Below are 21182 nucleotides of genomic sequence, written 5' to 3'. Positions count from 1 at the left end.
CCGACCTAGAATATAGCGAGAGACAACAAGGGGAACATCGAATAGTGGTGGGAAGGCGATAAGAGTTGGCAGGTCGACTGGTGAGCTGAGATCGCCTGTCGTCGGGAGTCGAGCATCAAAACATCGGCAAGCGCGTGAGTCCCGCCATGGCACGTGACGGTGCATCATACATGGTGCCTGATATCGAAGGCATCAAGATTTTGTCCTAGGCAGGATAGGGACATTCATCGCTCATGGGGAGTTACAATGCAGCGTCGCTGCAAAAGACCCCTGAGGCGTTTATTTGGCCTTTTTTTACTTTTCTGGCTTGTTTCTACGGCGTATCTCTCTATATTCGCTCCCCTTTGGATAAGCATCGCTAGTCCCGCCCTATTGAACCATGTTGGCATCGCTCATTCGAGAGTTCTCCTTAGACCAGGAACTGACGTGGGCGGAGTGTTTCTTCATGTAACAGCGATGGTCCCTTGCTGTGTTCATGGGACTCACATGAGGATCACTGCACCGCCAGCTGTCCCTGTGCACAGATCTAGACTATCAACCAGCCTCCAGTATGTACCATACCGGACCGGGCGGTTTCACAATCAAGAGGTGACAGAGGAACCAGTCAATGTGCCGCGATTGGGAGGAGAGATGGCGTTCTTTCCATCGGTCTCTGGAACCATTATCCAACGTTGACGATTCTTGTGACCTGGTCATGACATCATCTCTGAGTGCAAAGGGTAAGTAGTTCGTACAGAGGATTGGTAAAATCATTCTTCAACTCGATTGGCAGAATAACAAATAGCCAGAAGCTCGCTCGAAAGATCCGATAGGAAAGTCCGGGGCGTTACTCAAAGCATCGAATGAATTGTGTCTTTGCAGGTTTCCTTTACGGGGAAACGCATCCAAATCCGGATAAGGTAGGAGAGCCAAATGGCCATAGCTGGATGGATGATGGAATGGTTCGAGTAGTAGACCAGATCGCAAGTAGGGTCAGTCAACCATGGAGCCAACACCTACTCACTTCAGGTAGACTCGTGTATCCGGACCCCTTGCATTACGCCCACACCGTCTTGAAAGAGGGATAATGAACGATCATTAATATCCAGGAGCTCATTAGCTAGATAGATAACCTGTAGACGCTATTAGACAAACAGTAAGTTAAACGGCTGGCCAGACTAAAAGATAGTCCGAAACACCGGGTCCCATCGTCACATGCGGGCCCTTTCCGCTTGGAAGGCGCGAGAAAAAGGCCAAAAACCAAGCAAAGCAAAGCAAAGCAAAGCAAGCAGCAACTCAGCACACGATCATTGCATCACCCGCTCCTCTCCTCTTTCTCTCTCCTTATCCTCCCGGTCTTCTTCTCCTCCTCCATTCTCGCCCCTCCGTCGCCAACTTTTTCAATCTTCACTTCTCTTTCTTCTTGCCTCGGTCGTTCCCTTCGTCTTCCCTTGTATTATTTAATTTCAACCCGCCTTGAGCTTCCCCTGAAAACCCGCTCTCTACTCCCGGCCCTTTCCTCCTTATCTTTTCCCTCCCGAAAATCCTCCAGACCTTCCGAAACGCACACACACACGACTCTCCGCCATGGCTGACGTGAGCTATCCCGACACAAATGGCCACAGTAAGGTACGAGCAGTTACCGGTTCTCGTGTTTTGCTGTTCAGTGAGAGTGCATTGAAGCTGATTTAGTCTCTGATCGCAGTTCTGAATCTCCCACGCACATACTCCCAGTCTAGGTTACACGAACTGACCGTTACTCCCTCGCTTAGGCGCTCTCGCAAAGGGTAACTAGCTGGCTCCAAGCACACCTGCTTCGCGTTTACCGCTCGAAATTGGTGTCTTCATGACCAATTGATCTGACACCCAATCGATTTAGGCCCCATTGCCGATAACATCAAGTCCGAGGCGTCCCGCACTGGTCAAGAATTCCGCGAATTGAGGAACACTAGCCCTTCATCTACCACTGCGACCGGCCAACCCTTGACCTGTACGTTATGACACGAATCAGCTTGCAGGCGCTCTCTGCTGACCCGGTCCAGACTACCACTCGCTGCTGTACAGCCTTTTGAGCGTATGTGATCCTGGATGGCGCCAGGAGGGGACCCGATTTAACTGATTGTCATAGTGGGAGCAACCCCGAGCTACGGCCATCTCCTTCGCGAGTGTCGTCACATTCATCTTTGCCGCCCGTTACCTTCCTCTCCTCCGCTGGTTCTTCAAATTCATCTATGTGGTTCTGGGGTGTAGGTCTAAACGCGGGTCCCGCACAGGATTTACAACGTATGCTGATCGCCGGTTGTACTAGTCACCGCTATTGTCGAGGTCGGTGGCAGACTTGCTCTGTCACAGAGCGTCGTGAGCTCATTCCGGCCTCGCAAATACTACACTGTGCCGAAGGAAACCATCGAGGCTGTTTTGGAGGACCTTGAGCAGCTCATCGACTTTGTCCTCATTGAGTTCCAGCGTGTTCTGTTCGCCGAGAACATTGTCCACACCATTGCAGTACGTCCAAGAAACCACCAGTTACTGGCGACTCGGGCCAATACTAAATTGATGTGCAGTCCTTCTTTGCCGCTTTCACCGCCTACTGGTTGATCAAGTTCCTTCCATTCTGGGGACTGTCTTTGATTGCGGTCACCATCGCGTACATGGGACCCTTGATCTACATCAACAACCGCGAAGTCATCGATGCCCACATTGAGCACGCGCAGGAAGTTGTCAACAGCCAGGCTCACCAGCTAAAGGATCTTGCTGAAGAGCGCACTGCCCATGCCACGGGTGTTGTGAGGCAGTATGTTGGTGACTACAGCGCCAAGGCCCAGGGATACATGCGTCGCTCTGCCACTCCCGAGATGGCTAGGGCACCCGCTCCCGTTATCAAGAAGGAGCCTGAGGCCGAGCCCGAAATCAAGACGACTGACTTCCCGGAAGCACCTAAGGAGGAACCCATGGCCGCCCACGAGCCCGTGGTGGAGACGATCGAACAGCCTGCTGAGCAGGTGAAGTCAGAGCCTCTTTTGGCAGCTTAGGGAGCTGGGGCCTTTCATACGTGATTGGCGATCGGTCGGGATTACTCGGATGATGGACCTGTGAGAATTGCGGGGTAGGTGCAGAGGGAAAAGAATTGGTAGCAGCGGCATCTAAGTAGGATGGATTGGTTCGGTGTATGATGACTACCCGGGAAGATGCGTTTCGAGAGTTTGCGGGTCGATAATTGTATGTTTCTATGCTGGCTTCGAATTATGCTGCAACTTGTCGAATGTAATCACCGTATGACTTGATTTTCTATCCGGTTAAACTTTACCTTGGATTTAGTGCTAGCACTACGGATTAGTGACGTAGGCAAGCCAAGTCCGAGCTTATGTTGATTGTTAGAACTTTCCATGCCGAGATCTAGATTGCGCAGCGCTTAGGTACTTGGGAGAACATCCTACACGGACTACCATGTAGTTCAAGCCCATATTATGATCCATTAGATCTGGTCGTAATTATGGGCAGCCCTACCATGATATTTATATTTAAGGGGACGGACCCATAGAGCCTACCTAGACTAGACTAAGCGGGAGCGGCAACGGGAACCAAAAGACTAGCAAGCAGCTAAACCCAAAAACCACAAAACACAAAAAAAGAAATTTCTGTGCATCATCCGTGAATCGAACACGGGCCTCATCGATGGCAACGATGAATTCTACCACTAGACCAATGATGCTTCTTGATGTAAGGACCACCATAATATTAGTACATAGCCCGTAAGCGATTACATACAAAAACATCCGTTCCTCATCCAAATCCCGAAGGTCTACTACTAACATGTTACCCCTTAACCACATTCCTTTTCTCTTCTAATTGTTTATTCTACCATCTTCAAGGATATATTCCTGAATTAAAATGCCAATTACATCTCTACAATACTCTTAGTAAAGATTTACTAGAAACAGGAGTAGGCAAAAAGCCAAGTCTAGATTATCCTCCCCGCACCCGATATATTTATCGCAAGGCAACTAGTACTGACAGACACACAGACATGGATATTGCATGCAGGACACGAATCAGCAAACTTCAATCAAATCACAACCGCCGCACGCCACAGTCCCTATTACTGATTGAATCTGTCTACATCATCATGAAAGAGCAAAAAAGGGTGCAAAAATAAAAAAGGGGAAAAGTTGGCCTGGGACACCCTACCTACTACTTTGTAGACTTTGTAGACAGAGGGATTAGATAAGTAATAACAAACACCAGAATTTAAACAGTCCTCACTAGCAACGACAAATCCACCTAGTTAACTGCCTAGCTGCAAACATATTAACTGCCAAACTAACCCCGCAATCATAATCGAAGATCTGCCACCCCAGACAAGACAACGGCAACGATGGCGCAGCTGAGAAAAGAAACCGAACATGACAGCCAAGAATCATATACCCGATAAATAATTGAAACGGCTTTCATAAACGCATATGTAGAGGTACTGTGTGTACACGCAAGCAGGCAAATGACCATTTGCTGAGAATGGAAGGAGGAGAGGCCAATGCACAGCATCTATCTATCTATCTATCCCGGTCGTATAATGTGTGTATACTATAGTTCCATGGTTATAGTAGGGGACGAACAACTAGGAGTACGGAGTAAGAGTAGCTCCTTACCCCGCGAACACACCCAATCGCCGATGCAAACCTGTTTCCAGTCCATGAAACTGGGAACTGGAGGGGTTGTGTTTTTCAAGTGTCAGTGAAACACACTCTGAAGCAGGGCTTGTGAGATCTATCAAGATCTGGGTGAGGCCAAAGCACACGGAACTGCAAGGCATCCCTTGCTTTGGAAACAAGTTCTGAGGAGGGATAAAATTTGAAGTTTAAGAGGGTTGGCAAACTTGGCTGGTACGTGGTAACTCGGTGCCTTTTTTGAAGGCCGAGTTGGTATAAAGGTTGGCGTGTTTCCTTTCTTCTACCTCCCTACACCTATACTAAGTTATCTTCAGATTCATGATTCTCCCCTCTTGGGACTGTTTCAATTAGTCTTCTGTATGCCTTTATGTACACCAACTTTTCGTTTCATGTTTTCCCCCCCCTCCCCTTTGCCCCCCCTCCATTATTTATGTACCTGAGAAGACGCAACCGAAAAAAAAAAAGAAAGGGAAGGCAAGCATGTATCCTGAGGGTGATGGTGCTCCCGCCGCACTGGTGGAAATATTAAGTAAGTATTATGGTATATGAGTATGTCCCTTCTTTTAGGCCGTTCCTCCCAATAACCGCATTACATGATCGACGAGGACAAAAGAAATAAGGAAAGAAAGAGGAGACACGACCGTCATCACGCCCTGCTAAAACACCAACCGCACCCGAGATACAAAGGAAACAAGGAAACCCATAACAAAGGGAAGAGAAGTCTAATAATTAAAGTAGTATGGATGTGTGCAGCTTCCGAGGTCCCCAGAGAGCCCCATTACAGGTAAGGACTGCTGTGCTTGGCTGTGTGGGTAATACTTCATCGAATAAGGATTGGCATCCAGGGTTGTTGTCGCGGCTGCTGCCGCTGCCGCTGACGGCTCCTGGTGAAATATGGCTCCCCCGGTGAGGTCAAGGGGATAATCGCCCTCGCGGTGGCGCTTGATCGGCGCGAACGAGGCCGATGCATCGGTATCCCATGCTGTAGGGATAGGAGGCTTGCACGGGTCTGACGCCTTGGATGTGGGTGGCTTTGACGTGAGCGGGGAGGTGGTGGCGGTAGAAGGGAAGACAGATGTGTGCGATTCGAGATCAGGAATTTCCTTCCTGTAGACGGGATTGCTTTCCTTGAGGGCCTGAGTGGGCGAGCCCAGAGTCTGGGAGTCGGTGAGCTCTGGGAGGTGGACGCGGGAAACGCAAATCACGGCGGAGCCATCTGCAGTAGCTAAGTATGAGATGTGTCCAAAAGAACCAATAGCGGATAGAAAACGCTTACCTGTTCGACCGTCTAGGTATCGTTCCTCCTCCTCTCGTACGTGGTAGATCTCATCGAGAACGGGAATGCGTTCGACGGGGGCAATTTGGCGCCGAACAGACTGGTCGGCCTCCTTCAGTTTCTCCACGCAGATAGCGTGACTTTCACGCAGCTCGCAGAGGATGTGGACAAGCAGGCGAATACGTTCTATTTCCAATGTTAGAGCGACTGATGCAGGGAGCAAAGCGAGGATAAAACACACCCGCTTTCAGAAGATGGTCAGGTTCGCGGTGAGTGACACCCGCCGGCCACCAGGCTGGCTTGGTCAGCTCAGGATCAAATTGCTGCGATGAGCCGGATATAATCTTGCGTCCATTGTATGGATAGTTAACCTGCTTCCGGGGTTCCACGAGCTTAATGTATGCTTTGGCGAGGATACGACAGTTAATCTGCTGCAGGCTGTCGAAGGCTTTCTCATAGTATCTGCGCAGAAGGCCGGTGTTGCGCACGGGCAGCATGGACTTTTGGTGACAAGTGATGCTCATGGGGACGAGGCATTCATGGGATACCCGCTTCCTTTTGGATTGAGGGGGTTCTGTAGTGGAGTGGAACCTGAAGATGATCAGTGGTTGGGTCGCGTTGAGATCAAAAAAGGGCGCAAGTACATGTGTTTAGCTGATAGATCGCTGGCGCTGGGAGATTCTGGGGAGAGTGGGCTTCTGCCTCTGATGTCTTCTGTTGTATTGGTGTCAACAAGGTATCCGTGCGAGATCTCGACAAGGAACCCTACCGAGCATTTTGGATGGATCACCTTTGCCCGACAGTGCCACCGCACGCAGAAAGTTTTCCGTCACACTGGGAGAGAGAATTGTCTGGCAGTTGTTCGCGATTGATTGCGATGCCTCAAAGCGTAATTTGCCATTGTCGTCTATATAGATGAGGGCGAAGTGCATACAAGCCAGCCCGTCTAATGGCGCATCCATGGACACGGGAGTGTGAGACTAACACAGTCAGCTTGCGTTGTCATAACAATCGCCACAGCCATCAATCATACCATGGAAGCAGAGAACAAGAGTTTTGAATGTGATGACTCTCAAGGGATCAAGGTATACTTTTCAGTGGGATGACCTGTAAGAGTTCGATCAGGCTTCTGGTCGCAGTCGCGCAGGAGACAGAGAAGAAGCATCTACAGTTGAAAGAAGTGAAACTCAGAAGCAAGGCACGAGAAGGAGCATTTTTAAAAGAACAGGACTGAGGCAAGAGGCAAAGACCAGCAATATTGCGAAGGAAATAGGGAAGTGGCCAATAGATCCACTCGCCGTCTTAAGCTTACCGGATCGTCCTCAACCTGGGCTTCAGCTTCGTTTCGTTTCCGGATCCGCGACGCCCCTCATGCAATCTTATATGCGTGCGCGAATATATTTCCTGTCTCTATTAGAAATTATTAAACCGTTGGCTCGCCTCCAGCACTGCGTCCGGAAAGGAAGGAAAAAGCAACTCGACTTCACACTAGGCTATAGTACTTCCAGTACACCGTAATGATGGACCGTCTCAACCAGATCAATGGATCGGCCCAAGCTGTGTCACTAATGTGCGTGGCCCTATGTGGCACAGCAGCCGACGGGTCCTTATCCGCTCGCATGCATTTGGGCGTAGGAACTAATGCTCTACTGCGTCTTTGCTTCCAATCACCGAGCTCGAGTGGGAGGGTCAGGTTGAAGTCTGGTCCTGCTGGCAGTCTGGGAATAGAGAAAGTGGCTAGCTATCAGAGTGGATCTTTCAAGAGATTGTTTTGCCACCCCCGGTTGGTCATCTCTCGAGATCATAGTCCCAGTCCCCTAAGCTGGGGTTTGTTTGGTTGCCATGGAATACGCGTTGTGGATGAATCTGTGTCGTGTAGCATGAACACTACCACTTCCGACAGGCATGCTGTAGCAGGTTATGCCACCTGCTAGCAAGATTAGCAAGATTGCCTCGAGCCGGGGGCCCAATAGGTCCGCAGGCGCATTAATGGAGGCTGCAATACATACTCTATCTTGTTCGATAGCATGCGGATGTGCCAATTTGCCTGCTCACCTTTTCCCGTTATGGAAGACTTCGTGTCTCATTTTCTCCTATCTACGCGATTGCCTCTTACAGATATCGCTTTATTCTACCGAAAACACTCCCCTTGCCTGATGCGTCGGGTGTCAGACAGAGAGAGTTGCAGTGCGCCCATTCATGGTCCGCTCTGAGATCCGACCTGGCTGGCTGGCGGGGCAGACGCTGTCACCAGATAGTAGCCAGCACGCCAGGCACCATATCGGAATATCCCGAGGACATTTGTCATGGTATTAGCAAGAGTCAGTCGCGGATGGTCAAGTACTGAAGGCCCGGAGTGGCTGGAAGGGAGTTCGTTCTACGTGGACCACCGAATATCTCAAAGCGACGCACAGGACATGCAACGGCACCTCCCACTTCCGGTGTCCATTCATTTGTCAAAAGAAGCCCAATGCGGGTTTCCCGATGTGTATACGGATGGAGTCGAGGATCATGAGTTGACCTAGTGTGACAGAGGTGCCAGTCCAGACAGGCAAATATGCGATACCTATTACTTACTGGGGTCGGAAAACAGTTGCGAGGCTGCTTTGACCCATAGCGGCGACTATCATTGTCCTAACACAACATATTCGGTGTTGTTTTTTTTCTCCATTTGGATACCCGGACAACACAACGCCATTGCTGGCCATCGTTCCTGCTATCCACATGGCAGACGTCAGGGAGTGACTTGGTCGAGTCTAGATCAGAGGCAGCCTTGCCACATTGCGGTACTTCGTGGCTATAATGAGTACTGATGTTGGGATGCCCAAGCCAGTGTCCCGAAAACCTGGAAGGTGGAATTACAGTATTACCTTGGAAATTCTTGGAAAAGAGTGCAGACGGAAAGAATCTAGAAAGAATCGAATGATTTCCGGCAAAGAAGGAAATAAAGAAAAGGCAAAAGAAAAAGAAATCACTATGAAAATCAACTTAACACTCACACAGTAGCTGGACCCCTATGGGGACGTGACGGAGACGGTTGCCGCAGGCCCACCAAGGCCATTGGCCCTTCTGCCTTCGGACCATGTCTGATCGAACGATGGCTGAACCGATCCTGACGCGACGGATGGGAGCCCCGCCTCTGCCGAGACAAGGTTGTGACAGATCGCGGCCAAAGAACCCACTTGTGTGTGAGAGGAAACCATTGGCGAACAGGAGGATGCCTGATCGTTCTTGGAGCACCTAAATCGCGACAATCCCGCCAGAACCGAGAAAAGCACGGCGGCATGTCTGGTCTGCAACCGAATGTCGCAGAGGGCCATTCAAGATAAGCACTCGTTTTGGAAAATCCCAAACCCGCTGATGGAGTAATACGGCCCTATCCGCCTGTTCCAGGTGTTGTTGGGAGAGGACGTTCATCTGTTCCATGTATGATGTGTCGGCCGGCGAGACTGCAGAGGAGTGCATATTGCATATGATACGGTGACCTGTCACGGTGGCTGAACGCCCGACATGCATGCCGGAGAGCTTCCGGAAGTAACGAGCAATTTATTAACCTACTGAGTACAGCCGAGGTTCCCTTTTGTCATGATTTATAAATAAATAACTTCGGTTCGACGAAGAAAACTTTGCTGCAGGTGGGACGGAGCCTTCATCCAAAACTATTGTTGGGGATGGCTGCGCCAGAGGGTAGATCATCGACAGATAGTGAGCTGCCAGTTAACTGACAGGCAGGCTGCCTGATTGCTCACATGATTCATAGTGTGCGCTCCATCTCTATAGACTTGAAGGTTCGGGCCATGTCGGTCAAGTCTGTGCTTCTGCTAGGTTGGTGCTATAGTCGATGACAGCTTGGCTATCGAAGCTTCCGAGGCCTGAAGGAATATCAACTCCGTGCCTCACTGGCAGGATATAGAGAGAGCTGAAAGTCAATAAGCTTACTTACCCTTGCCAATAATGCTTGCAGCGCATCTTAATTGCAGTCAGATATTACGCCACCCCACGCTCAAGCCACGAATGCTGCCATATGTACTTGCCGACATGAATGGCACGAAGCGGAAGAAGTACCCGCATTTTGCTTTCTGTATATGAAGACTACTACTTACTACTCCGCGGTGCTTGCATGTCTGGGGTGGGAACGAGTTTTCATTTTGTAATTCAAGTGATGGATCAACTTGAATTGGACATGATAGGGAAGAATTCCCCGATGTGGCAGGACAAGGCCTCGCAGAAGATAGGAGGTGGTCCTTTCCGTGTCTAGTAGCTGGAGGTTTGCCCAGTCATGGTGACGCCCGCGTTTCTAGAAAGCTGCCAATTTTGCGAGGCAGATCCACTCGGGGATGACTGTCGGGTGTCCTATAGTTCGTCTTGGGTTCGTCGTACGTATGTTAAGTTCGGGTTGCTGTCGGGAGGGTATCGCTGTGAGAGACTACCCCAGAGCTTTTGTAGCGGTATGGATGCTGAGCTTTTATTGCATTGGTCGGCTTTGAGCTGAGACTATCTCTTGAGTAGCTGCCTTTACCGACTCAGGAGGGTCTATGCATGATGAGCTTGTGAGAGCTCGATCGAGGCAATGGGTGATCAAATTAGGGAAAAGTGAGAGTAATTACTAACTCAAAGCATACTCGCATCTTCATTGTGCTAGAAACACAAGTCCGTTAACTAAATTAAGGCCCTCTATTGTTCGGGGAGAAGAGGGAGCGGGAGATGGAAGTAAGCATCAGTCAAGATGAAGCTGGTGGTCTACTTGCTACTATTGGCATAGATGGAGGATGCCTCAGGTACCAGGCGTATACTGGGGTGTTGGGGTATGTTACTTTGACATTACATATGTAATAATACAGCATATTATGCTAAAAATACGAGTATCTGCACATAGCCCACGATAGCTGGGGGAAATAGAACAATACGCTACATGTTATGCACAGGTAATATTACAACAGCTACGATATTTTGACTTGCGGCCACCTCGTCCTTTCCATTTTCCTCCTTTCTTTTCTCCTTTCGAGTCACTCATACTCGGGGAGAAATCGCATTCGATGCTCTCATCTCTCTATTGCTGTCCTGCATCACAATCCACCTATCCATTGTCAATCTCTGACCGCACCGGTGCCTCTCACTAACTAAACTACTACTGTCTACTAAGTAAGTAGGGTGTACTACCGCGTACATTCTCCTCCCCCTTCGTCTCTCTCACCCTCCTCCACTCCACCGCCCGGACGAATCCCATCCAGTGCATTAGTCCGTCCGCCCCAAGGCTGATCGCACTCGACGGGCCAGCAAATCTCTTTCCTTCCTTTCCGTCCGCTCACTGACTTGACTCGACAACTGAGGTCACAACTGAGGATTCTGACTTGTGACTAACGGATTTACTTTTGCCAGAGGTTACACTACCCACCCTGACTAAGTGCTCGCTTTCAGGGACTGTCCTTCCATCTGCCGGCCCTTCTATTATCCCACACCCCCTTCCTGAGTCTCTTCTGGCTGTCGTGTCCCCATCGGCCAATCATCGCCCCTCTGTTTCCAGTCTAATTTTATTATTTTGGCCCTTTCATATTACCCTTTCTATCCTGTCGTGGATCGTTCCAGAAAAGAATATTCTACGGAATTTAAGCAGCGCAATCGCCAGGACACTAAGTCGTTAGAGGAATTGGTTTAGTGTCTCATCCCGCCCATCCCTGGATTCCGGCGAGTCAGAGTGTGCGACCGACATTGACTGTCGCTGCTGCGGACCTGATCCGTGGAAGATTTTAATTTAACCAAAAAAAAACCCAATTAATACCAAAAGGAAAAGAAGAAAAAAGAATTAAAGAAGGGAGACCAAAAAAGAAATAAAAATTTAAAGAAAAAAAAAGGGAAGAGAAGAAAGCTTGTGGCCTGGCCCAACCATTGATTGTCTTTCCTCTTGCTCTTATCGACCGACATGGACCCCAACGTTCCCGGATTTCCTTCTGCGATGCAGCAGACCGCGGGTTTTCCTGTCACTCCCCAAAATCCACAGCAGTTCCCCTACTATCCGAATGCCATTCCCCCGTTTCCCCAATCCAAAGGTGTTTCTCATCCTCCACAGCAGCAACACCAGCATACTCCTTTCGGTGCCGTGCCCATGCAAGCCGGTCCTAGTGGAGCAATGATGCCGTCCGGGTTCCCCCAGCAGTCATCCGGTACGTCGGGATCTTTCCTTTAACCCCCTTTGGCCTGTTATCTCCAAGCTCTTTTTCCCTTGTCGCTACTGTCTCGCTATTTACTGTAATACTTTGACCTTCTTGAGCCTGTCATCGCTTCCCCACCTTTTGCCCCTTGATCTACACACGGCTGCTCCGTGGCACCGGGTCCTTTTTCTCCCATAGTGAATCTACTGGACCTTGTCTGGTCTAGTTGTTCATGTACGTGTGTGTGCTAATGGCCTGACGCGTACCCATTATTGCGCTACCATTGCCTATCGTCTTCTTCCTCATGCGTTGTTGTTCTTTGTTTCCTTTTTCTTTTTGGCCAAAGTGCGCAGGCGACGTTGGCCGCAAGGACTTGCCGCTAACCATTCGGATGGACTAGTAGGACCCCACGCCAACTTCTCTGCACCATTTGCCCAGCCACCTGTGCCAGCAACGTCTATGAGCCAATTTCTTCCTCCCCAGGCGACTGCGACGTCGACTCTTCCCGCAACTACAGCGCAGTCCTTCCCGCCCAACATGGCTTCGGTATCGGCGACCAACATGATACCTGCGCAACAGCAACAGCAAAGGGCAGGGCCCCAGCAGAACCCATTGTCGAGCTCCGCCCAACCAGCTCCTCAGTCACCCGCGACGGCCGCGCGTGAGAAGGCTCGTGTGTCCACGCTCTTGGACATAAACTCGATGTTGCTGCAGGAAGTCATGAATCTTCAGGCGGCTGGCAAGGCTGGTGCGCCTTCTCAAGGAGCGCCGGAGTCGAACCCATCACCTGGTTCAGACCATACCTCGGATAAGCCAACCCAGCGGCCGAGCACAGAATATTTCGAATGTATGCGTCGGTTACAAGCCAACCTAGGGTACCTTGCAACCATTGCCGACCGGGCGAAGAAATCAGGGGGTGTTCCTCCTGCTGCACCGGCAATCATGTCACCGCCTCCAAATATGCCTTCAATGAATGAAATCTACAACAAACTCAACGAGCTCTTCCCTCGGGCCGCGCAAGGTGGTATAGGGACACCCCAGCAGAGTCCACAGTCATTGCAAGGGAATGGCCGGCCCAGTCCTTCTCCAGCTGTCGAACACGTTTGAAGAGCTCCTCATATTGAGGACAAAACGATGATGTGTTGCGCGTAGTACGAGCTTTAAGGGGAACTGAGCGTACTGGCTCAGGGTAGAGAGCAATCGACGGTCGCTCCTGCATCCCGCCTATACGCCCATAGTTGCATGAGGCCCCTGCCCTGACCGGCTTTTCACTCAAGTCAGACCTTGAGATACGATCCGACGAGCCTTCAAATGGGCACCGTGAGCGTCTAGTTGCGCCACCAACTCTTCTCCTATCAATGAACGATGAACCATCAGGTGGGACCACAAAGCCCACCGTCCAGCTCATGGCAGCTCTCTATTCGAAGAATGAGGTACTGGGTATATCGGGTACTTCTAGCTCCAGGTCGTGAAGCGTTGCGAGATACACAAATACTGTTGGCGATCGAATGGGACGAACATGTGAATGTTAGCACCAGAAGTGGATGGTAGCTACGAACGATGGGAGGCGGAGGTCCGAGTGTACGATAGAGCTGTGGAGATAGATTCGTATATAATAGAGATATATATTCATTGCACTGCATTGCTGTGGTAGAAAACTTGTTTAGGATCGCATGAATTGCTGGCCTGAATGATCAGGTCAGAAGACGCCGCAGCTCCGCCGGACAAGAGCCAATCAGAGGGCGCCAATCGGGGTGTCCGCCCGGTTCCCTTTTCAGTTCTGTCACTGCAGCTCGCCTGACTTCAGTTCCTTTTCTCCTCCTTCCTCACGGTCCTCGTCATTCGCCCCTCTCTGTTGCAGTCTCTCTTGTTGGGGGGTCTTGTGAATGTCTTGCGTCTGGCTCCACATCCACAAAAGGAGCCTACTGTCTGTCGCTACGAACAATTCTGTTGCGAGGGCCGCTGCCTCTACCTCCGCCGCGCCGCCGCCGCCGTCATCGCCGCCGTCTGGTTCTAATACTTATTCGCCTCTTCATCGCCCCATCACCAATCCCATCGGATTTACCTTGTCGCCTGCGAGGTCACTAGTTTCTCGCAATCCTAAATTTTCTGCCTATCGGCGCTCTAGTCGACACTTTTCTTTGTGCCCGGCCGCTGCAACGCCCGGTGTCACCACGAGCATCTGCCCTGGTCAGGCGCCCGTCCGCTCTCTCAGCTCGCTCATTATACACTCTACAAGACCCCGTGCTATACGTCTCCGTACCGACCAGATGGATTTAAATGGAGACGCAGGCGCCAAGCGCAAGCGCAGCTCCATCACCACACCCGCCGAACGGCCCGTAAAGCACCTTCGCCCCGAATCGAGCGCATTGACACCCGGGGATTCGACGCCTGCCAATGGGACTGTATACGATGTGGAGGATGATGAAGATGCGAGTCGTCTGCTGCCTGTAGGGCCTGCTCAGGCTGACTCGCCGGAATGGCAAGCTACTATAGAGGAGGTTGTGAAAAGCGTAGTGTCTATCCACTTCTGTCAGACCTGCTCGTTCGACACGGAGCTGTCCATGAGTAGTCAGGCTACTGGGTTTGTGGTAGATGCAGAGAATGGGTACATATTGACAAACCGACACGTGGTTTGCCCGGGACCTTTCTGGGGATACTGCATCTTTGATAATCATGAGGAAGTATGTTGTACATTCCACATGTGGATCGCCTTATGACAGTGATGCTGATTTGAATTGGTTACTAGTGCGACGTTCGTCCTGTGTATCGGGACCCTGTTCACGACTTTGGAATTTTGAAATTCGACCCGAAGGCTATTCGATATATGAAATTGAGGGAGCTGAAACTGCAGCCGGATGCAGCTAAAGTGGGATCAGAAATTCGCGTTGTGGGTAATGATGCAGGAGAAAAACTGAGTATTCTGTCTGGTGTCATTAGTCGGCTGGATAGAAACGCGCCCGAATACGGCGATGGCTACAGTGACTTCAATACGAATTACATCCAGGCCGCCGCAGCAGCTAGCGGTGGAAGTTCCGGCAGTCCTGTAGTTAACATTGATGGCCATGCGATTGCTCTGCAGGCCGGTGGTCGTGCAGACGGTGCAGCGACGGATTACTTCCTCCCTCTGGACCGACCGCTACGCGCACTGGAATGCATCCGTCGCGGAGAGCCTGTCACGCGTGGAACGATTCAGACGCAGTGGATCTTGAAGCCGTTCGACGAGTGTCGTCGGTTGGGCTTGACGCCTGAGTGGGAGGCGACCGTGCGTAAAGCAGCGCCCACGGAAACCAGCATGCTGGTGGCCGAGATCATCCTGCCTGAAGGCCCGGCGGACGGAAAGCTCGAGGAAGGAGACGTGCTCCTGCAGGTCAACGGGGAGCTTCTCACCCAATTCATCCGGTTGGATGACATCCTGGATTCGAGTGTTGGGCAGACAGTGCGTCTGCTTGTCCAAAGAGGCGGTCAGAATGTGGAGATCGAGTGCCAGGTTGGCGACCTGCATGCCATCACGCCCGACCGGTTCGTGACGGTGGCTGGAGGCACGTTCCATAACCTGTCTTACCAGCAGTCGCGGCTGTATGCCATCGCTACTCGCGGTGTCTACGTCTGCGAGGCTGCCGGCTCCTTCAAGCTGGAAAACACCCTGTCAGGATGGATCATCGACTCGGTGGACAAGCGGCCCACTCGCAATCTGGATGAGTTCGTGGAGGTGATGCGAACGATCCCCGATCGTTCGCGCGTGGTCATCTCGTATCGGCATATTCGCGATCTCCACACCCGAGGCACCAGCATCGTCTATATCGATCGACACTGGCACCCGAAGATGCGACTGGCTGTGCGCAACGACGACACCGGTCTGTGGGATTTTTCGGACCTCGCGGACCCTATCCCAGCTCTTCCTCCGGTTCCGAGGAAAGCCGATTTCATTCAACTCGATGGTGTTAGCCAGCCTGCTGCGGCCGACATTGTGCGCAGCTTCGTACGAGTATCCTGTACAATGCCCCTGAAGCTGGACGGCTCCCCCCAGGCCAAGAAGACTGGGTTCGGATTGGTCGTCGATGCAGAGAAGGGTTTGGTGGTTGTGTCGCGAGCGATCGTGCCGTACGACCTCTGCGACATCAACGTCACGGTGGCCGACTCCATCATCGTGAACGCTAAAGTAGTTTTCCTGCATCCGCTCCAAAACTACAGCATCATCCAGTACGACCCAAGCCTGGTGCAGGCGCCGGTTCAGAGTGCCAAACTCGCCACCGACTACATCAAGCAGGGACAGGACACGATCTTTGTGGGATTCAACCAGAACTTCCGGATCGTCGTGGCCAAGACCGCCGTAACCGACATCACCACTGTTTCTATTCCAGCCAACGCGTCCGCACCGCGCTACCGCGCGATCAACCTGGACGCCATCACTGTGGACACCGGACTCAGCGGGCAGTGTTCTAACGGTGTCCTGATTGGCGAGGACGGAGTGGTGCAGGCATTGTGGTTGAACTATCTTGGAGAACGCACATCTAATTCGCATAAGGATGTGGAATACCATCTAGGATTTGCGACTCCATCTCTTCTTCCTGTCCTGTCGAAGGTGCAGCAGGGAGAGATGCCTGAGTTGCGGATTCTGAACATGGAGAGCTACGTGGTCCAGATGAGTCAAGCTCGTATCATGGGCGTGTCGGAGGAATGGATCGAGAAGGTGACGCAAGCTAACCCATCGCGGCATCAGCTCTTCATGGTGCGCAAGGTCGATTGCCCACCGCCTGGGTTCAACTCGGCGGCCGACACGTTCGAGGAGGGTGATATCATCCTGACCTTAGACGGACAGCTGATCACCCGCGTCTCGGAGTTGGATATCATGTACGAGAAGGATACGCTGGAAGCCCTGATTGTTCGAAATGGACAAGAAATGCGGATCCAGGTGCCGACTGTGCCAACAGAGGACCTAGAGACTGACCGTGCGGTCGTGTTTTGTGGTGCTGTGTTGCAGAAACCACACCATGCGGTCCGTCAGCAGATTTCTAAGCTACACAGCGAAGTCTACGTCAGCGCAAGAGTATGCTCCTCGCCCCTTAACCACTGCCATCAAGTAACTAACCACCTATCCCTTCAACAGAGTCGCGGATCCCCCTCCTACCAATACGGCTTGGCCCCAACCAACTTCATCACCGCCGTAAACGGCGTTCCAACCCCGAACCTGGACCGCTTCTCCGAAGAAGTGAGCAAAATCCCCGACAACACATATTTCCGCCTACGGGCGGTGACATTCGACAATGTGCCGTGGGTAGTGACCATGAAGAAGAACGATCATTACGTATGTTCCCATCCCGTATACTCTATACTTCTTGCAAACGTGCAAAACTAACACAATAATCTCCAGTTCCCCATGTCCGAGTATATCAAAGACCAGTCCCAGCCTTCCGGCTGGCGGACCGTGTCTCACGACAAGGATAAATATAAAGACGGCATTGCACCGGATGCTGCAAACTTGAACCCGGATGCTATGGACGAAGGGTTTGATGGAGTCAGTGATATTGAGCCGGATCTGGAGTGATTGAAGGCGGACTGTATAGTATACTGTGATGAGCATGGCTGTGTTAGATGTGTATAGCAGACATGGCTTGGAATAGTAGAAAAAGTGAAAAATGGGAAACTGATAGAGATTAAATCGCTCTGCGTATACGAAGTTGTAGATGGATGTATTGTTTCGGATGTTTACTTAGTATGTAGTGGCTACTCTATTGAGGTGTGATGATAGCATTAGTCTTTGATCTGTTTTCGTCCCATCTGCACATGTACTCCGTGTATGAAGAGGATATTGCTCGACAACCCGAGTCTGAAAGTGTGAATGAACGAATCGACAACACACATGAAGATAATCTTACCCAAGCAAAAGAGGGCCCCCCTCATCCGACTTTTTTTTTTTTTTTTTTTTTTTTTTTTTTTTTTTTTTTTTTTTTTTTTTTTTTTTTTTTTTTTTTTTTGGTTCAAATTGGATTGATGACGACATAGATGGATGCATTCACCACAAGAGGCATTTTGCTGGCGACGAAGAGGCTAACAACCAACTGCCATATAACCAACATACATGACATTCACGCACTCTCACAGATACCAAAACGCAGTATCCAAAGAACACCGGCTGTGTCTGAGGAGACTGAAGATTGCAGTAATTTTGTGCTCGAAGAATGATAATAATGTTGAGGCAGTGGGAGAGTTGTATAGAGCGAAGATACGCCATCACCGAGTGAGGGATACGCTGTGCTGTGGCGAGATATAGGGTATCAGCATCACCATCGTGCGATTGGAGAGAGTTATGTTGGAAGTCGATCTCCTGGAGGGAGAAGGGGCGTAGACATCTAGGCAGTAGACGAGGAAGTTGGCCAGATGCCGAGAGAAGTTCTCTTGGTCGGTGGCGTCGTTATATATGATTTTATAATCCAAGTGGCGGAGGTGGAGAGGAAATCGATGCATTGTTGAATGGTGTTGGGGTAAGTTAGTATGTTGTCACGGGGAGGACAACATTCGATAATTAGAGTGCGTATATACCGACTGATGCTGCCTTGATGATGTCCAGGTCGAAGTGGGGGTTGTTGTTATTGCTGTGCTTGATGAACAAACCAACCAATATAAGCCAACACTTCCTCAAGGCCATGAGATCCTCATACCGTGACGTGGTGATCTTAGGACTGGGGACCACTTCCCTAATCTTTCTTACTGTCTCTCATATTCGCACATGTCCACCTCCAGAATTATTGAACCATCCAACTCTCCCAGCTCATCAAAACATCCGTCCATGTAACAACAGTCAAGGAAAATACCCGAAAAGGCGACAAGATAATGTAAGACAGGAGAGATGGTCACCATATGAAACACCGAGATAACTTCAACTAGGAATGGAAACACAGAAATACTATATATCACAACCAACATCCAAGGCGTCAATCAACACCACTTTAGCAATCAACTTGCTTTCCAAATGGATCGACAGCCCATGGAATTTATTCATCGCCAATGGCTAGCCTATTCCTCTCGGTAGCCGCAATACAATTCTCCAGTGCCTGCTGATCCTCTATTCTAGTCGAGTAGAGTGCTGAATCGCACGACCCGCTGCCAGGCCGGAAATCCTTGCCCGAACCGTTAGAGTCATACCCACAATAGATGATTTCCAGAATCGTAAGACCTTCTAACTCACTGAGAGCTTGGAACACCTCGTCCCAGAGCCCTCTATCCAAGTTAACAAGCCTCAAGGAGACATAGCGCAGTGACTTCCTGAAATGGCGAAGACCAGCAAGCCGGGACGCCGAAATGGTAGACATGTAGAGTCTAAAAGAGCGTAACGGGGCATCAGGATGGACCAATGATGGACAGAGAGGTGCCAGGGGCAGTTCCTTCTTAGGTAATATAGAATCGGTCTGACCATCTATCTCCACGGAAATGAGGCATTCACCATGCCCGAGCAAATGGAAGACATTGGAATGTTCTGGTCCGAGCCAGTGCTTGTCTGAGAAGAAATTACTTCTGAAGTGGCGGAGGCGGGCCATGACAGAAGGGGGGAAGTCAACGCTCGGTGTCCGCGAAGAATGTACATTATAGTGCCTGGCGTAAATGTCATCGAGGCGAGGGGGCATGTAGTCCTTTAGTCCCTCGAGAAGGGCTCTGGCTAGGTATCGGCTTTCACATTCCGCAAGTATGTCGAAGGCGATAGTCAGGCTCAGATACTCAAGGCGACGGAGACGGATGAATAGGGGAAAGTAGATGCGCATAAGGTCCTTTCCGTATGATTCGATTGTGTCTCTGATACCCTCGAGGTGTTCCCAGGAACCGCGGCAGCCGATTACAAGTTTGCGCACGTTGTGGGCGACATTGTTGTTCTTTGTCCGAAATATTTTAAAGTCGGTGAAAGGTAAAGCTTTTTCCATCTTCTCTCTCCTCCCTCTCTTTCTCTTTCGCCCATTGCCCTTCGGGACTATGAGTCTGCTGTCATTGATGTAGACAGTGCAGGTGGCGAAAAGCTCGCGGGAGGCAACCGCGCAGAACAAGCGGTCAACTTTTCGGAGCTCTCCAAGGTGCTCTTTGTAGTAAATGAACTCCGAACAGGCTGTGGCAGCATATTCAATGATCTATCTCTATTAGCTTCCTGTAATGATGGAGGAGGTTTTGGCACCGCGGTCTTACCATTTCTCGGATTTCGTATGGGAGGTAGACGAAACGGTGCAGAGGTTGGGCGGCCATTTTGGTATTATAAAATAGGAAGTAATATGATGGATAGTTGATATGGAGTAGACAGTAGGTCTCTCGGGTGGAGTATAAGATTTGTAGACTCGCGGTTCAGGTCGAGGATTCGTTGACTCAGGGACGAGATGAGACGAGTTGCTTTCGGTATATACTAAGTGTATATAGTTTCTTTAACCGAGTAGTAAAGTTACTAGGCATTAAGGTTTCAACACCGGAAATTCCAACGTTGTGGACAGTCGATTTCAGCGAACAATGTCCAAGGAATTGTTAGTGTGAAGGACAAAGCCCAAGAGTGATGAGTACGGGTGTTGTAAAAACCCCCAAATCGTTCAGATCATGAAGAGGTAGTTACATGAGCCATCTATAATTTGTAGTGACTCACAGTCCTTTACTCTGGGGTTGACGAGATGATGATGCTGGACTATGTTTGGTCCCGGTTTGTACCTCACGATGCCGAGAGTGGATTCGGGATCACACAGCGCATAGCAAATTATGTCTAGCATGTGAAGGTATGTTCCGGCATAAATATCCTTTCTAACGTATGGTATAATGCCATGTGTGGAAGAGAGAGGACAGAATCGGTTTCAACCAGACCGGGTAATGTGGTTGAAATGAGTATAGGCACAGTGTTGGATCCTAAGATTGTTAGTGGGATATAGAGAAGATATCAACTGATGACGCAGTACTTGACATAGCAAGGGTCATCCCGAGGACTGCCCAAGGGGATTGCAAGGTTCCGTTGAGAAGAGCTTATAAGGGAAGCTCCAGACAAATGTTACTGCTAGGACGGTATCTCAACTGGAGTAAAGAAAGAAGTCGTGTTAGTACTATAAAGCTAGGCAGTAAACAAAGAATGGCCACTTTAGCTGCAAAGGTGGT

At 50.3% G+C, this 21182-nt stretch overlaps 6 protein-coding genes and 1 non-coding gene across 7 annotated transcripts; 4 read left to right on the top strand and 3 right to left on the bottom strand.

Annotated features, from left to right (window-relative positions):
* The first annotated feature begins 209 nt into the window (after window positions 1-209).
* Window positions 210-1146, top strand: BDQ94DRAFT_133776 (uncharacterized protein). The gene has a single exon (XM_026764358.1). The coding sequence runs from the start codon at window positions 247-249 to the stop codon at window positions 673-675; it is 429 nt and encodes a 142-aa protein (XP_026631390.1). The 5' UTR covers window positions 210-246; the 3' UTR covers window positions 676-1146.
* A 123-nt stretch (window positions 1147-1269) lies between these two features.
* On the top strand, window positions 1270-3456 carry BDQ94DRAFT_133773 (uncharacterized protein). The gene is made up of 7 exons (XM_026764357.1): window positions 1270-1603; window positions 1752-1766; window positions 1859-1969; window positions 2022-2053; window positions 2108-2225; window positions 2288-2484; window positions 2544-3456. The coding sequence occupies exons 1-7, from the start codon at window positions 1567-1569 to the stop codon at window positions 3009-3011; spliced, it is 978 nt and encodes a 325-aa protein (XP_026631389.1). The 5' UTR covers window positions 1270-1566; the 3' UTR covers window positions 3012-3456.
* A 164-nt stretch (window positions 3457-3620) lies between these two features.
* Window positions 3621-3691, bottom strand: BDQ94DRAFT_t16. Its single transcript has one exon. It is a non-coding gene; the product is annotated as a tRNA-Gly (tRNA).
* Window positions 3692-5368: 1677 nt separating this feature from the next.
* On the bottom strand, window positions 5369-6958 carry BDQ94DRAFT_156366 (DUF2841 domain-containing protein; the record flags this gene model as incomplete). Its single annotated transcript, XM_026768618.1, has 6 exons — window positions 5369-5862; window positions 5923-6108; window positions 6164-6513; window positions 6567-6636; window positions 6692-6902; window positions 6956-6958. 6 exons carry the CDS (start codon window positions 6956-6958, stop codon window positions 5369-5371), a joined length of 1314 nt encoding a protein of 437 aa, XP_026631388.1.
* Window positions 6959-11701: 4743 nt separating this feature from the next.
* BDQ94DRAFT_43574 (uncharacterized protein) lies at window positions 11702-13311 on the top strand. Its single transcript, XM_026775766.1, has 2 exons — window positions 11702-12083; window positions 12475-13311. Exons 1-2 carry the CDS (start codon window positions 11843-11845, stop codon window positions 13176-13178), a joined length of 945 nt encoding a protein of 314 aa, XP_026631387.1. The 5' UTR covers window positions 11702-11842; the 3' UTR covers window positions 13179-13311.
* Window positions 13312-13921: 610 nt separating this feature from the next.
* On the top strand, window positions 13922-17730 carry BDQ94DRAFT_133765 (putative nuclear serine protease HtrA2/Nma111). The gene is made up of 4 exons (XM_026764356.1): window positions 13922-14755; window positions 14821-17121; window positions 17182-17379; window positions 17446-17730. The coding sequence occupies exons 1-4, from the start codon at window positions 13958-13960 to the stop codon at window positions 17617-17619; spliced, it is 3471 nt and encodes a 1156-aa protein (XP_026631386.1). The 5' UTR covers window positions 13922-13957; the 3' UTR covers window positions 17620-17730.
* A 1079-nt stretch (window positions 17731-18809) lies between these two features.
* BDQ94DRAFT_179501 (uncharacterized protein) lies at window positions 18810-20300 on the bottom strand (the record flags this gene model as incomplete). Its single annotated transcript, XM_026773402.1, has 2 exons — window positions 18810-20188; window positions 20244-20300. 2 exons carry the CDS (start codon window positions 20298-20300, stop codon window positions 19067-19069), a joined length of 1179 nt encoding a protein of 392 aa, XP_026631385.1. The 3' UTR covers window positions 18810-19066.
* Window positions 20301-21182: the final 882 nt, after the last annotated feature.

The sequence above is a fragment of the Aspergillus welwitschiae genome, assembly GCF_003344945.1.
Source record: "Aspergillus welwitschiae strain CBS 139.54b unplaced genomic scaffold BDQ94scaffold_2, whole genome shotgun sequence".
NCBI classification, from domain to species: domain Eukaryota; kingdom Fungi; phylum Ascomycota; class Eurotiomycetes; order Eurotiales; family Aspergillaceae; genus Aspergillus; species Aspergillus welwitschiae.
This window is presented reverse-complemented; position numbering and strand designations above follow the sequence as displayed.